This window comes from Bubalus bubalis, chromosome 11, assembly GCF_019923935.1.
Source record: "Bubalus bubalis isolate 160015118507 breed Murrah chromosome 11, NDDB_SH_1, whole genome shotgun sequence".
Taxonomy (NCBI): Eukaryota; Metazoa; Chordata; class Mammalia; order Artiodactyla; family Bovidae; genus Bubalus; species Bubalus bubalis.
In genome coordinates this window covers 70,547,404-70,565,257 of record NC_059167.1, presented here as the reverse complement: position 1 = coordinate 70,565,257, position 17,854 = coordinate 70,547,404, and the positions used below count along the sequence as shown (strand labels likewise).

The following is a 17,854-nucleotide window of genomic DNA, read 5'->3' as shown; positions in this document are numbered from 1 at the left end:
TTATCATAGCACAATGGGGGGCTGAGAAGGAAGATGCTGCAGTCATGGAAAGTGTCCTCAAGAATCTTACAGTCAAATAGGATAATAAGTAAGACATGTAACCAATTACTATAACATGGGAACAACCCAACTGTCAGAAGAGAGAATCAGAAAAATGTGCAATGGTACTTCAGAGGACAGGAATCACTTTCCACTAGATGAGTCTGAGGCTAGTGGCATTTTGTATTTAGAAGGTGGCAGGGCTCAGGGCTGGGCTCAAGGCAGGTATCTCCAGCTAAACAACCCATAACTCTGTTTTCCCAAGGATGAATGCAGGATTGCATTTTTAGGTTCCTCATCCTGATGACAGCTGTACAGGGTCAGTTGTTAACTCTTTTTAAAGCAACATTTAAGCAAAAAATATATATATATATATATAATGTTTTGTTTACTATGAACCAAACATAAAATTACTGTCATTTTAGACAAATCACATCATTCTTCTTTTCCTAAATCTATTAAATTAGATATCTATTACTCCTGTTTTACAAATACAAAGTGGAGGATTACCCAGGACAAATGATAGATCTGAAAATATCAAGGCAAGCAGAAAAACATCAAAGGCTACCTCCTCAACTGGGCTACCCTTAAGTTAGCCCAGTAATGTTATGACCTGGAAAAAAAATCAGTATCCACCCAACATGCATCACGCATTTCTACTTCAACAGCTTTGCATGTGTAAGTGGAATATTATTCCTTGTCTTCTCCTCTGATGGAGAGACATCCATATTTCAAAACTCATGGCAGGAGAAAAGAAAACTCTCTACACTGTGGTACCTCCACTAAGAGAATGGCCTGCATGTGATACTGGACTCTGTCCTCCTCCCTTCTTCCTGCATGTAATCTACCAGTCCTCTCCGCCACAGCTCCACTGCCACTGTCTTCATTTAGCCCTCACCAGCCCTTGGGACTATTAACCTTTACTCTATATAGAAGTCCCCTACCCAGAAGCCTTCATGTTGCAAACTTTCAAAGATGCGAACGTGCGTGCATATGTCCAGTCACATAAGTCAGGTCATGCGTCTGATGTACACTGTCACGTGTCTGCATTCTCTACACGTGGTTGTGCTTCCACGTGCTTTACAGTACTGCAGAGAGTAGGGCTTCCCAGGTGGCACAGGGGTAAGGCATCTGCCTGCCAATGCAGGAGGTTCAACAGATGAGCGTTTGATCTGTGGGTCAGGAAGATCCCCTGGAGTAGGAAATGGCAATGCACTCCAGTATTCTTACCTGGCAAATCCCATGGACAGAGGAGCCTGGTGGGGTACAGTCCATGGGGTCATAAGAGTCAGATACACCTGAGCACCCCCACACACACACTGTATAGAGTACAGTAGTACATTATCTTTATTTCAAGCTTTTTTTTAAATTATTATTTGTATGAAAAGAACTATAAACCTATTATACAGTCGATTGTGTTAGTCGGGTACCTAGGCTAATTTTGTTGGACTTACAAACATGCTCTTGGAACAGAACTCATTCACGTGTAGAGTTCTTACTGTACTTACTCTTGCCTCCCTCAAATGTATTCTCCACAGTCTCAAAGAGCTTTTTCCAAAATACAAAATCTCATCATAAACTCCTTTTGCTTAATTTTCTTTAATGGTCAGTCCACATCCCTGGGGCTTGGATTGAAAATTCAGAGGCCCGGGACCTCCCATGGTGATGCTGACTCTGTGTGTCTGTGGTCTGCCTGGGAATCTGTATGGACAAGCCCCTTAGGAGCTACTTATCTCCAGGAAAGTTTGGTAAACAGTGCTCTACAGGATTAAGTATAAGCTTCTTAGCCTGGTAAACAAGGATCTTCACAGACAGCCCCTACTTGCCTCACCAGCCACCCTCTTCCCAAGCAGCCTCTCTCACAAACGGCAGTTATCAATCTGGTTGTTGCCCTGAACATACCATGCTGTTTCACACTTCTGGGCCTCTGCACTGGCTCTTCCATCTGCTCCCCAAACATCCCCTACCTTGTTGACCTGTAAACACCCACTGAAGGCCATTAAAGCCTTTTAAAGCCTCCCCAATTTTGTGGCGCCTTCCACAGATATTTCAGATATTTCACTCCCTCATCTGCTCCCTCATCTGAAATACCTTACAACCTGAATGGTGCACGTGATATTAGAAGCATGTGCATTTATCTGTTTACATTTCTGAGTTACTTAACAAAGAGTATAAAGAGGAATGATATCACATCTTAGGAGTTATGTATCTCTAGCATCTAGGATAGTGATTCCCATCAATTACATGGTCAATAAATGTTGAATGAAGAGAATATTTGGGCAGTTCCACATTAGTTACCAAGTGAGACTTAAAACAAAAAGACAACTAATGTTTATTTAATCCTAGCAATTACCCTATGAGATGGTTGTGCTGTGTTGTGCTGTGCTTAGTCACTCAGTCATGTTCAACTCTTTGCAATCCCATGGACTGCATCCTGCCAGGCACCTCTGTCCATGGGGATTCTCCAGGCAAGAGTACTGGAGTGGGTTGCCATGCCCTCTTCCAGGGGATTGTCCCAACCCAGGGATCAAACCCAGGGCCTCCTGCTTTGCTGGCGGGTCTCCTGTACTGCAGGTGGATTCTTTACCATTGGAGTCATTAGGGAAGCCCGATGAGACGGTTATTGTTCCCATTTCACAGGTGAAGAAACTAACATTCAGAAAGATCATTGCTTAGAAGCGGCGGGGCAAGGATGAGTGTTCAGAGCCATCTGCTTCCAAAGTTCCATCCTTTGCATACTCCACTCTCTCTGGGTCAACAAGCCTTCCTCCATCCATTCCCTAGCACTGAATATCTGCCTCACGTAAGAGTTACCAGCATACGTGCCACGGTGCCCCCTACCTCACAAAAGATGGTAAGTTATTGAAGGCAGGGACCCTTGTAATGTTTATATTTTTATTTCCAGAGCGCCTTGTTCAATGAATATCTGTGTGTACTGAATTTAAGCAACATAGACTCAGAAGAGGTCTTGAGAGATCGAGAGCTTCCTGCCTCCAGAGAAGTTTATGTATATGTCAGCTCTGGTGTGTGTCACTGAAGGACACTCAAGGGGTAGATTCCATAAGCTTTCAATAACCCATGAGTTATCAACTTTTCTCCATCATTCACATTTAGTCCATGGAAATTTTGGAGGTTTTATTTCAGCAGGTGGCATTTGTTATAAATGTTAGCTCAAAGAAGAAATATGAAATTTTACACTCCTAGTCTGCTTTTGTAAATCTCCAAATTAAAAAAAGAAAAAAAAGAAGCCTTAGTTTTGAGGCCACAGTGACATCCCTAGCTGGCAGCAAGAGTTAAGGAATAAGCGTTTTGATTAAGCACAAATTCTACTGACTAAAGGGTAACAGCTTCATCTGGTGTGAATTATGAGTCTAAAAATAATTAGATACAGTAAAATATTCTTAACTGTATAATTCTCCTGAAAATTCTTTGCTGCTGCTGCTGCTGCTAAGTCACTTCAGTCGTGTCCGACTCCATGCGACCCCATAGACGGCAGCCCACCAGGCTCCACCGTCCCTGGGATTCTCCAGGCAAGAACACTGGAGTGGGTTGTCATTTCCTTCTCCAATGCATGAAAGTGAAAAGCGAAAGTGAAGTCGCTCAGTCGTGTCCGACTCTAGCGACCCCATGGACTGCAGCCCACCAGGCTCCTCCGTCCATGGGATTTTCCAGGCAAGAGGACTGGAGTGGGGTGCCATTGCCTTTGTAATTCATCTCAGGAGAGGACAGGGTCTCAGCCTCTGTAATGATTATCCTTTATTATTCTACTTGTGATGTACAGAAATTCCAACAGAGATTCTAACTGATGAGATAATGGATAATGGAAGTTACTCTGTATTTACAAAATATATCTCACACTTCTGATAGTCATGCACCACCTTCAGCGTCCTATACCCGGACTGTGACAATCTGCCCTCCTCAGAATGTCAGCTGTAAGGCCTGGTTATTCTCTTGCCAAACCAGGAAGAATAGTCTTTCCTCGTAAACAAAAGCAAGGAACAAAAAACATGATCTCACTACATAATAATCCTGTAAAATGAAGGAAATAAAAATGTTTCTGTTACACCTCTGATTTAAAACAAAACAAAAAAAGCAAAAACTAAAAAACTTGCAGTCTTTCTCTATGTTAAAATGCACAAAGTAAAAAAGAAGACTCATGAATGTAAACATTAGATCCCTGGCACTTGAATGTAAAAGATCATCTAATTCTGTCCTATTTTATGGGTGAGCAAAAGTCTGAAGAGACTAAGGGAGTCATCGAAGGCCACAGAGCTAATTAGAGTCAGTCAAGGACAGCAGAACAGGGGAATAAAGGAACTAATAGTTACTGGTTCCAGGCAATATTATGTGTTTAACACATAGATCTCACATGATACCATCTCCAGGACAACCTTGATGGCGAGCAGCTTCCCCCTACTTTGCAGATGGAGAAACTGAATCTAGCAGACATGGAGTAAAACTGGGATTTGAACCCATGTCTCTCTGCCTCCTGAGTCCGTGTCCTTCTCCGTGCAAGCCTAACCCCAGAGCACAGGCATCTTGACTCACAGTCCAAGACTCTAGACAGAACCTCAAGCAGATGAAAAGGGGGCTCAATACAGGGTTTGCTTACATTGCCTAAAGTAAATTAAACCTGCTCAAAAGCAAACTACAAGAAAACTGGAATGAATATGTAGGAAATCAACAGAAACATGTACAGCCTAAAAATTCAAGAATTACTTCCAATTTCTTTACCTGTATGTGAAGACCCCCAACTTCCCTCAAGGTCAACCTCATCCTAAACAAGAAGTGCAAGCAAAATGGATCCTGAGTTCATCAGGGGAAACTATTTGCCACATTAAAGTTTCTCTTATTACATTACATTATAAGACTTATATCCACACCCTTACTTTTGTATAGATAATATAGTGAAAAGAAATCCCATGTCCAAATTCTGACCATATGTATATAATTTAAGATACCATTAAATATCAAATAAGACAAATTCTATCTTAAGTATCATCTTCAAATACCATTTAAAATAAGAATCTAAAATTTAAGATCCTATCCATAATAGTCCATTGACTTATTTAAGATAGTGTTGCATACAATAAAATTTTAGTAAAATGAAATAGGTTTATTATCTCTTAAGGATATAAGATGATTTTTTCAAACGTATCAATATGTTAAATATCCAGCTGATGAGTACAAAGTTTCGATTACATTGTTTCTACCTTACAAAAACTGAAATCTGTGGATTTCGCTTATTGATTAAGAAAAGAACATTCTATTGCTAGATAGCTGAATAAGTAATAATTTCTGCCTTGGAAAAGCAAGGTGACAGACCAGGAACCAAATAATTATAACACAAAATGTGAATGATGCTATAATAGTGGTAGAGGGTGCCACTGGGGTGCAGAGAAGAGAACAATGGCTTATGTCCCAGGCAAATCAGGAAGGCTTCCTGGAGGAGATGACACTAGAATCAGAATTTCCTAGACAGAAGAGAGAGGGACACACTCCCCTTAGGTCTCTCTCTAATATTTCCCTTTTCAAGTTCTGGCTTTCTATCTGGCTAAGGGACCTTATTGCTACAGTAGAAGGGACATTAAAACGGTCAACTTTCATTTTAATGAGGAATTAGATTTTAGTGAAATCCCGTAGTTGTTTTCTTGCCGGTCATTAGAAAAGGGGTGAATAGCCCAAGACTACTAAGGGATAAAGTTGGTAGATAAAAATGGTTTATATTATTGTCTGCTATGACATCAAAATATTTTCAAAGGCCAAATTAAAAACAAATGTCTACATAGGAAGATGAAAAAAAAAGCTATTCTCCTACTACCCTACCCCACCCCAGATTTAAAACAGTAAGAATTTCAAGAACTTTCTGAGGGTAGAAATAAGAAGAACAGAGAAAAGAGAGAAAAATAACATGGCGTCATTATAGACTATTCTTCCGAAGTAAAGGCAGGAAAGACAATGAAGGGAAAAAAACAGAACACGTGTATTACAACATATAGCACCATAAGGCTGTGTCTGATGCTCTGGAGGGCTTCAACAAGTACTGTTCAGCCAAAAATCAATTGAAAAATCAGCATGATAACAGAGCATGAGTTGCCCTATAATAGCCTTAAGACCCCCAAGGCTATGCAAGTCCCTTTCATCTGCCACGCTGCACTGACTCCAGGGGACCCTCACTTCCCCTCCCTGAGTACTGTGCCTGGCTGTATTTCTAACCTACTGCCTTACCCTCCCTTAGAAATGGGAGCTGACGGGACTGAGGATGTTTTAAAGTGGTTCTGAAGAATTTTTTTTTTCTGATTTATTCTTTATGTTTTCTGGACATTTGCACTCAAATTCATCCTAGAATATCCTCTATTTACACAATATTAAGTGGACAGGCATAATCTCTTGAATAATCTAATAATGGTCTTATGTTTTGAATGCCTTAACTAACCTACATGAAACTGCCCCTTAATAAAAATCAGAGTTCAGGCTTATGCAAATGTGGCATGTAAGCAATTCACAGCATTGTTATAAATATACATATATAGTTCATTCCAAGATTTCATCTCAATATTTCTTCAATCACTTCCTCACAATGTCTGGTTTGTTCAATTTATATTTCTACTTGGCATTTGGTGCAAACCCCCAAAGATAAGATACATCTGTCCCTTAGTCACAAATCTTGGCATTTTTACCTTAACTCAATTGTGAAATGATTGGTTGAAAAATTACCTTGCAGGATTTCCTCATAATAAAGCATTTTATTTCCAAACTTTTGAATGTGACATGAGATGGACCAACTCAGGAGTGACATATTAAAGCTTAAGGAGGACATATAAATACCCTGATCCGTGTGAGGGAAGGAAAAGCTAATTGGAAGTCAGCTTCCCTGTGATTATCAGCTTGTTTATGGGGAGGAGGACGCCTCTGAATGGCACTGTAAATTCATCCCTGATTATGGCGTTAAAACCAGAGCTCATTTCCACAAGCTCCCCCAAAGTCCCCCGCCAATGCATTTTGTTTACTTACAAAGCGTTGTGCACTGTTTTCAGAGAATGACAGTTTCCCCTGCTTTGATTTTTCTCCATTTTCAAGAAAAATTAATCAGTTGCACAAGCCAGTTGTCAGATTTCACTTCCCTCATGGCAGAAAGCACACATATTCATTGTCTGCTATAAGAATAAATTTTAGTAATTTTTCCCCATGTCAATATGAATATTAGACTGACCCAATTAATATGAAACGCTTCTATGCTGCTGGAACAGACAGTGCTCCAGAAAGAGCCATTTGCACAACCTGTTCATGATTATGGGCCATAAGGACACAAAGATGGCACACACATTTGTGGACCATCTGAATTCTTATACGGGAAGGGGAGGGGGGAGAGGGAGCGGCATGACGTGAGCTTGACTGTCGTGGGTCATGTTTTTTAATCCGGAGTATTGGACATGTAACACAGCAACAAGAGCTGATCATTTTGTTTAATCACCTTTTGGATCTTTGCCAGATGGTCTCTATTGAGAGCGCTGCAAACAGAGAGAGAGATGAACTGCATCTAACACGCCACCAGAGCTTTCCCGTAAATGTCTGAGAACTGATTCCAACAAGAATTTAGTCTCAGAGCAGAAAGGGATACATTTAAAAACTATGTGCATTAACTATACTTTTCCCCATAGAATCCTCACTTGGCATGAATAATTTACCCACTCTTATGCTAATGGGATCATGAAAGTATCCCTCGTCTTTAGTGCAGCTATTCTCAGCTTTCAGTAATTACCCCACCCAGTGAAAATAACATGGCTTCTGCATTGAATGGCCGACTAGTACCTGACAATTAGAAAGATCATGGCTGACAATGGACTGGTCCAGAACCCAGACAGAGAACGCTTGTAGGCCAAAGAAAAGTACAAGCGCAAAGTAACGTTGGCCATGGGCGGGAAGGGGGAGGAGGGGGGGCGGATGCATGGGGTGGAAAGTAGAAGAAAAGAGGAAAAGAAACATTTTCTATTGTCAAGCTTTTCTTTCTCTGACTTACTATCAAGATTTTACTTAAGCAAAAATCTGTTCTTTACGTTATTAAGTGTAAAGGCATATTCACAACAAGATTGATTTTAAAGGAAAAAAAGAGACCATATCTAAGGAAAAAAACTAGAGTTATCCTTAAAGCACGTCTGCATTAAGAATTTACTTAATCAGAATTTTAAAAAATCTAAGTAGTGGAAAAGCCCCTACATTTTGATTTTTGAACTGAAAAAAGATTACCAAACCAAAAAAAAAAAAAAAAGAAGAAAAGAAAAGCTAAAAAGAAAACTCTCTTTCGACCTCTGTCCACAAAACTCCATGTTAGGTAGTTCACTGTGTAAAAATTATCAGGCTAAAACATCTGGGAAAGAAAGCTATGAAACAGCAGGGAACGTGGCTGGTTTATTGTTTATCTTTTGTTTATGAGGCAGTATTCAAGTTTAATTACTACTCTAAATTAAACTCTAACTGGCATCAGGAGACATCCCTTTACATGACTAAGTTAAAAAAAAAAAAAATCTAGAAATCTCAACTCCGGGCTTTTCAAGTAAGTTGATACATATAGGAAAAAATTACTCAAAATTAACAGCAATTATAGAAAGCTTTTAAGCATTTATGGGCACCATTACATGCTCCTAGAGCATTTATTTATTAGAAGAGTTTAATTTTATTTCTAGCGGTTGCTATTCTAAAACGTCTTAAGAAAATCAACAGAAATTATTTGGATGTTTGCCGATGATTAAGGATAGTATTCCTTTTGATTTTATTTGGGGAGCCAAAAAAGTATGAAAATGCAACATAAATATTCTATAATACAACAGCTTCTTCTGTGCCAATGTTCAATTCTCAATTACATTCTCAGTGAATTTTCTGATACAATTAGGAGGACAGGAAGGAAAAGAAATGTCACCATATTTATCATAACAGTAAGTGACCAGTTTTGGATGAACTTAGCTCTAGGAAAAATAAAAGTTAAAAGCAACTAGCAAAAGATTATGCCAGATGGCATCTGTCATATTGTATTTAGGGTTATTTTAAAGAGATTGCCGCCACTATGAAAACATTCCATTGACAGAGTTTTCCTAGACTGAATAAGAAATCCCAGTAGAACATATTCAGGACCCACTATAAGTGGGTTTGAGGGTTTCCCCCCGTCTTTTAACTATGTAACTGGAATACTTGGTGGGGAAGAATACTATTTCATGCATTATATAATAATTCAACAGTGTAAGCCTGTGTTAGACTTTTGCTTACCTATAATCATTTACGTTAAATCTATAGTGGGTATTTTTAGATTTCAAAACCATGATTGCTAAAGAATTGCATAATATCTAGTTATGGAATTTTAGTCTCATTGCCTGGATGATAGAGACATCAAAAGAGAGGTTTTGTAGGTGGCAGAGTTGAGGGGAACTATGCTGGTTTGTACAGCCCTGTGTCTTCAAAGATGAGAGACGCATAGATGCTTAAATACTAATGGATTTAGGTTAAACTGGGTCTGGCAACAGTATGGTTAACGTGCGTGTGGTGTGCAGTGTGAGCTCAGCAGTTACTGGGCCAACTGTCTCGGTATTTCTGGGAATCCTGCCTATTCACAGTGCAGGGATTGTTCAATTGCTGCAAAATGTACAAAATGAATTTTACAAAAATGAATTGTAAGGAAGGCCCCATTACAACGATTTTACAGCAAAGATGTCAACATCAATTTTTCTTTCATGCCTAGCTAATGATTAAAACAGCATATTCCATTTGCCTAAGACAATTTATTTCATATTGGCACATCAAAATATTGAAATACAAAGTTATCTTTACTCTGCCCTTTTTATTCACTGCTGCTGAACCCATACCATTGTTCAAATCCGGAAAAAATAAAACAAACTTGGCACGAAATACTTAAAACAAAGGCTCATCAATATTCTCCAATTTGTCAACATCTCAATTACAGCACTGGAAAAAATGTAAATTTCATGTGCTCTAAACACTGAGGGGTCTATTCTCCTGCCAATTCACATGCGTAACTCCCATCAGCGTTAATGGGAGTTACACAAACCCATCAATAATAATAATACTTTGTACATATATTGTGCCTTTCATCTAAGGCTCTCAAAGTGCTCCAGGAACAAGGGGGCTGCTTCCTAGTCTTTACTCTGGGCAAAACCCACAATGAAATACAAAGCAGCTTTTGACTCAGCAGGTACAGAATTAGGGACCCCACGCCTTATTATCAAGCCCCATTTTATTACTGATGGGAAGCCAGACACAAAGAGGGCCAGTTACTTCCCCAGAGACCCAGTCTGCACCCTAATTCTATCCCTGAAAAATAAAACAGACTTTTTTCTTCATTCTCATGTGACTAACAAGATAAACTCCATTTGGCTGCTTTTAGCCAAAGAAATCAGAGTGAATGAAAGTCTGGTTCATATTTATGTAGTTTACTGCTAGGCATGTGCTGTGTGAAAGAGACAGTAAAGTCAGGTTTCACATTTTATCAAGTTTGTTTTTTACAATATTTTAAAAATTTGATTTCCGCCCCCTCCTTTTGGTTTGCTGTACAAACACGGAGGAGGAAAAGATGACCTTTCACCTGTGTAACTGTAGCTCTTTCCCTATCAAGTCATAAAATAATGAGATATTTTTAGGCTCCAAAGTAAAGGTTCATATGAATCATTTTAGTAGAAATATTCCCCAAATCATAAAGCAACATAAATGCATGTATTGTTTTATAGCATATGGCTATTAAAGTTTAATTTAAAATGTGTATGAAAACATTGTCTTTAGTACAATTCATCCCTATTTTTTTCTGTTTATCATAATTTGTTTTGAAACTGAATCGTTTTACAGTTTTCCATATGCCTGTTGTGCTAATAAATTCTGAATAAGCAAGAAAACTCTTTTCTAAACTAAAAATCTTGGTTCCCAATGAAGCATTTTAATACATTTAATATGGAGAACATAAATTTCCTTCTTAGGCTTTCCATTAAACGTCAACCCTAAGATTTAACCTGGGATAAGCATATGTGATTTCAGTCAATATCTCTGTTGACTTTGCCCTGAAGCAGATAATTAATCTTTCCCACAGAAAGCTACTCTGGACAATTTGGTGGGACAAAATATCTTGAAAACATATTTAAAAGACTAATATGGGCACGAGTATGACAAAATACACTCAAGTCTGACCTTTGAAATGTAGAATCTTTGTAAAATACAGAATATCTTTCAACCCGTGTTTCGGAGCCACTGATGTAATCAGCCAGGTAGCAAATTCTCCATGCCCAGAGTGTCTCCATTTTCCAGGAATCAAAACGTTTTTTTGTCCCTCACACTTTAATACAGTAAAATGACTGACTTCCTAGTACTCAAACACATAAGCTACCATGTCCATTCTTTAATCCCATGGAGATGTGATTAAAGGAACAAAATCCTGTGGGGATCAAATCCTTCAACATGGCATCCGTGGGTGTGGCTAACCACAACATAGAGGTTTGTGTGTATGGTTTTTACGCAACTGTATCGGTCTCAGCGCTTTTCTCTTCCCTAACAAAAACAAAAGCAAAAACAACAAGCCAGCAAAATTAACCAAAATGATAAAACTCAATGCCTTGGCCGTGGCCGCAACTGTTCAGCGTTCCAAACCCCAGGGTCGTCCTTCCCTGCCTCCCCTTCTCCCTGGCCCTCTCCTGCCATCTCGCTGGCCATAACTCAACCAACCCAACTGAACCAGTCAGTTTTAAATTTCAGTTGGGACCTTGGTGACCTGTTAATGAATCTACAGAGAGGAGAAAAACTCACAGTGTTGAGTTATGCCTGGTGTTGCTAGCTGACTTGGAGTCAGAAATGCTTGAAGCGTTAACGTAATTGCAAGAATGTGAAAAATGAAGCACTGGGCTCCTGAGCAAAGTGAAAGGTCAAAGCGAGCCTCACACACAACAAGTCTTTGGAAGATAGCCTCATTAGACCATTAAGTCTGCTTCTCCTTTCCCCTTCTCTTGTACCATGTTTAAGGTGTTTTGTTTTTATTAATAGATACATTTCCCCCTTTGTGGCACCATGATTTGGGGTGGTGGGAGGAGAGGAGTCTTAGAAAGCTTTTCAGATTTAAATACACTGAGAAGTCTTTCTCCAAGACATAGAAACACAATGAAAGCCACTGCATTACAGATTCACTGAATTTATATACATTTCATCTCCAAAATTCTTTATAGTTTCGTTTTCTTACATATAACCAAAGTGATCTAATAAAAAACAGTACAGAAAGCCTAAATAGATACAGTTCACCGGTTCTTCCACAGTTTACCATTTGACAGTATTCATTTCTGTGTTAGTTGCAGCTTGCTTAAACCTAGATTCTAAGTTGGACCCATTCACAACTTAACAACATCCTAGAAGGGACACTTCTCTAAACTCTTCCAGAATACTAGGAATCCAAAATCCATGACCAGGAACTTGGAAATATAAAGGCACTCACCCTACATCAACCATCGTTTTTTAAATGGCATATATGACTACAGCTCAAGCTGTTAAACTGTCCTCCACTTGGAAGACTGTCTAATGCTTAAATATTGTGGCCATAAACACAGTCATAATAGAGATGAAATAGACCTAGGAGATCAGACACCATCTAATGTAAAATATTAAAAAGTAAAATCTATATACTTTCCTGGCCCACGTTCAATAATGCATCTTCTTTTAAATAATAATTTTAGCCATAGAAGAGTCAACCCTACCAATATATAATTGCTCTCTGTGCAATAGGTGAGCCTTAAATGGTAAAATTTATTTTAAATGACTCTAGGCTTCCTTGTCATCTGTAGTTGACGTCTCCCTTGCCTTTTGATTATTTGAATTTTTACAATTTGTGACAAAAGTCTCACCATGGCAGCTGAATAGAAATGGGGACAAATAATCTAAGAATTTTCAAAATCCATCTTCCCAAAATACAATTCCATATAAAATTTGCATGGCGCTTTGGAACTAATAAGAACAGATTTTGCATCATGTGTGCTTTACAGGCATCATTGCTTGATTATAGAAAACCCTTATAGTTGATTTACAAATAAAATATCCCATTTATAGTATAATTCAATCTACTGCATCACAGAAGCAAAGATCCGTCATTCTATTTGCTTACACCCAGGAGTTAAGAGTAGATAACCAAATTTGTCAAAGAATTGGCAGAACTAATCAATTGTTATTGTAATGCTTGCTTAAAGACTAGACAACTCTTTTTGTTTTGTTTTGTTTTTGGTGAGTAATATAAGTTAAGGGAAGGAAATACTGTCTCCCTGAATAGCAGCCATTTATACTCCCTAACCTGCCACTCTCCTGTTTACAGTGAGGCTGATGTACCAATATAAAATACTGATGTTATTTCAGTCATGCCCACTTTGCACAAGGAAAATCCTTGACTTTTTACCTTGCTCACTGCTGTTGTCTCCACTCTGGGACGCATGGCCCCCACTGGAGGGCCCTGGGGTGCCTGCTGAATGGGTGGAAGTTGCATCATCGTGGTCTCGCCAAGATGCAGGATTCTGATGTCAGGAGGCCCAGGAATTTTTCCACAGTTACCATTTCAGCCATAAATGACGAACCAAGGGGAAAGGTGCAGAGAGAGGCAAAAAACATGTACATATTAGTATTTGTAGAACTAGGCATATATAGATGCCATGTTACAGTATGTTGTCTTTTCAGCAGTAGGTACCGAAAGGAAAAAAAGATGCACTAGAATCATGACGAAGTGATAGTTATGTCAGTGTACATATTTGTTAAAACCGATTGAAACAGATGCCTTAAAATGGATGCATTTTATTATATACAAATTATACTTCAATAAAGTGCATTTTTTTAAGTTAGAAAAAAAAAAGCCTCCTTAAAAATCTAAAAGTTTGCTCTTTAATTAATTATGCCACACTCTTCCAAGAAATAGGTCCCAATGCTCTTGGATACCAAACACTTCAGAATATTAACACATCTATAAAACTCAACAACTCCCTTAAAAATTTAGATTGGAGAATGTATGGGACAGCCCTTCACATCAAATGCATTGCCCTAAAAAGGCCTGAATTAACTCTCAAAATTATTGTCAACTGATTATATCATTAACAAAGACAATAATATTAATCATTGCATCAATACCTTCCTTGCTGTTTACTGTGGGCAAACGACAATCAGAAAATGAAACAACTATGAACTGTGATCCACCTAATAAACTGGAGAGGACTTCCTTTAGCGCTGCATGGAAGGTTTAAAGTCACAGAGCAGTGCTTTTTCCTGAAAGAACTGCTCATTTTAAAGGACGTGTAAGGTAAGCCGAGAGTTCTAGTTCATGCTACTTTGCTGAGTGTATTCTTCTGTTCCTCCTCCCCTTTCCTGATCAGTCCCAATACCCTGCTGTCGCTTAAAGGAAAACAGGAATTCTAATGTACAGGAAGGACTTTATCAGCACCACATGAAGGCAGGCGAGAGATGGAATTTCCTCTGGCAGAAACAGAGAGTAGGAACAGCATATGAAACAGACCAGCCTTAAGGTCAGAGTTGTACACTTGTCACCTGTATGCGATAACTTCGACTAAACCCACAGATCTACTGGCAAGCAAATCTGTTGGGTGGGGGGGTGCAGTACTTTGAGAGCAAAATAAAAAGCCCCGTCAGTCCCTCTAAGTACATTATTTCTTCTTACAAGAATTGGTAACTAAGGACTCAGACTGACATGTCTATAGGCAACATGCTAACATCATGACCACTTGAAGACAATCTTGCCGTGTTGTCATTATATATACTCTATCCAGAGAAAAAGGTCAGTCTATCATTTTCTCAACCTTAACCCTATGATGTACAAATAGAACATAAAACTTCACCAAAACAAAGTCAAGAAACCAAAGAGAGAAAAAATAAGGAACTATTATCATTTGGAACAGCAACAACAACAAAAATCTGTTTGCCTCTATAGATCTGTCTCAAACCACTGTAAATTAATATTTAGCATTTTTGATAGATGGTGAAATGTCCCAAAGTTCTAGAGATTAATAACATCTCTATCAAACAATGCTGTTGGCACCGCTGTTAGGCAAGCCACTGATTCAAAGGCAAAACCTGAAGCAGAAACTATGTGACTGTAAGTACTGCACATGTATATATATATCTCTAAAGTAAAGATACATTTTTGAAAGTATTGATAGATTTGGGAACAAAGTTGAACAGAAGAAAATGAAAACCAAGGTTCTGCTGCCTGTATGAAGACAAAGTCATGCCTGTAATTTTTGCATCTAAGTTCAAAACTCTTCCAATAGTTTCTAGCTCAAAGCAAACAGAATGCAGGGGCTCTTCAAGCTTTGCAGACTCTTCGAGTCAGCTGTTTGCCGGATGGTAATCAGATAAAGAGCTAGAAGAATTACAAGAAAAAGAAAAAAACAATAGCATGGCATGAGTTTAGTCTTGCAACAACACTGGCTAGAGCCTTCTTTTAGAAACTGCAATAAGAGTCACCTAAGCTAAACTTTTCAGTTAAACTTTGCATCACTAAAACAGCAAGTGATGTGAATTTTATGCACTGCATGCTTTTTATTAAGCTGGTGGCTATAAAAGCTCCTTACCCCTCATGAAAATTACAATAACTAACTACTAACACCTCAACTATGTTTTAAGGCAAATGTCATCTAACAGCTATTTTATAATCATTCAAATGAAGCTCCAGCGAGTCTTTCTTTTTGGACATGAGAGTGATTCCAAGAGATCACTCAGAAGGACTTCTTGCAATGGAAAGTACTGTCTTGTCCCCATTAGTCAAACCTGTACTGAGTTTTAAAGTCAGGCCTCACAAGTTTATAACTCAGTTGATTTCCTTCCCTGGTTTTTTGGAGGAGGCGGTCTCTAAACTAAAGGGGTGAGAAGTAAGCCACCCAAGCAAATAATACTTTTAGAGCAGCTAGTTCCTCCAAATCAGTTGGGTCTTGGGTTTTCAGCTCAGTCCTGAAGTTTGCTCAAGCTCACTTTTACTATCTAACCCACCATGCCCCTGTTTCTTCCCCCTTACCTTCCTCACATCCTCAAAGATGCTGTCCTACAAGCATCCCAATCTCCATAGTGTGTTTCAAGTATTATGATCTACTTTGCAAGACTGATACAAACTAGTACCAGGATATTCATCTAACTTGGAAGGAGGAAAAACAGCTGAATCCCTCGGGGTTTGAAAGTTGAAGAGTTACCCCAAAGTTGTCCGTATTCAGCTACATCACAGTGACGTGATCACATACAAACATAAATACTGATAATCTGGTCAATAAAAATTGCTACCTCCTTGATCACAAAACGTTGGAAGCAACATGGATAGCTACAATACAGTCCTTTACACATAAGATTGGTTTGTTCTTAGACTGAAGTATTTGTTTGCATCACAACTCCTTTCTTCTTCTTTCCCCTCCCTAGATAGTTTCCAAGTTTACATCCTTCAAGAATAACTGCTTGGCTTTCTGCCAAATTATATGCAGAAGTTTAGTGAATCTTGAAACCGAAGTGGCATATGAAAGCATGTAAAACACGTGACGTACTTAGAAAAATAAAGAGAAACGCTGTGTGTGTGTGTGTGTGGGTGAGGAGTCAGGTAGGTGCATTCCACAATCTATGTCCTGCTCTTCAGCCCCAGGTATCATGAAGACATTCGAGGGCAAGGAAGAGACATGTTTCTATTCCCAGGGGCTTTCATAATTAGGAGTCAAATACAGGACTCTTCTTGCTCTTACGTAATTGCATTAAAGAGCAGTGTTAGCAGGAGAAAAGCAGTGAATACTGAGTGGAGCACAATGGAAGGAGATGGAAAATAGATACAAGAAGCTAGGTCTCCAGGGGCAGTATTTTCTATTTGCTGGGCTACAGACTCACAGCTGATAATGCAAGTTGTAATTAATATAAAAGCAGGAGACAAGATGGGGAGAGCTTGTAGTAGCGGAGCCACAAGAGATCACTCTGCAGCTCTCCTCTGTTTCTCATTTACACACAGCTCTCCCTAGAAAACACAATTCTGCCAGTGTTTCCTCCCTTGAAAGTTAAAAAAAAAAAAAAAAAAAAATTGATTTAGCACCATCATTGAATTTTGCTAAATCTAGGAAAGAGCATAGAGCGGACAGGCATCTCTGGGCAGAAAAAGCAAATCCTCCATGCACCTCTTTTGTTGAGGCTGTAGAGATGGTGGACATTATAATGTTTTACACCAGTTTGGCACTTCTGGGGGAGACCTGCCGATAGGACACTATTTAATAATTCCCAGCGAACTGGTGGTATTTCCCTGTTGAAATGATTCTACCCAGCTCATGGTTCTTCCATTGAAAAAGCAATGAAATAAAATGTGTAAGTGTTTCTGAATAAATACAAAACTGAATGGGGAAGTGAAAAGTATTAGGTTTCCAGGAGTTAAAAAAAGAAACCACACCACACACAAGTTCGACCTCAGATCATCTGAAACTCATCTTAGACTCCAGATGAAGAGGTGATGCAATGGATGTGGTGTAGGAGAAAGAACCCTAGATTGGAATTAAGACTCGAGGGTGCCACCTCCAACTGTCACATGACCTCAGGTGATGCACTTCATCTCCCTGGAACATGTTTCCTTCTCTCTTTAAAATTAAGAAGTCAGACAAAATAATCCCTAAGGTCACTTCCACTTCTTATTTCTATTATTTAAAAAATACTTTAAGCATTTGATTTTCTAGAACCCACAAAACTAAAACACGATATAGAACACCAAGCCAAAAATAACACAAGAACTTGGAAAATACTGTAAAGTAATTCAGAATATGTGTTTGTAGGTAGAAAGGAA

General features: G+C 38.9%; 1 protein-coding gene across 10 annotated transcripts in view; it reads right to left on the bottom strand.

Annotated features, from left to right (window-relative positions):
• The window catches only part of MEIS2 (Meis homeobox 2), a 223,723-nt gene that overhangs the window by 194,414 nt on the left and 11,455 nt on the right, over positions 1–17,854 (bottom strand). For all 10 annotated transcript variants that reach the window (XM_044925235.2, XM_006058062.3, XM_006058060.4 and 7 more), the window contains one exon: positions 13,460–13,574. In XM_044925235.2, the coding sequence (XP_044781170.1) occupies positions 13,460–13,574 (115 nt within the window). The remainder of the gene's footprint in view (positions 1–13,459; positions 13,575–17,854) is intronic.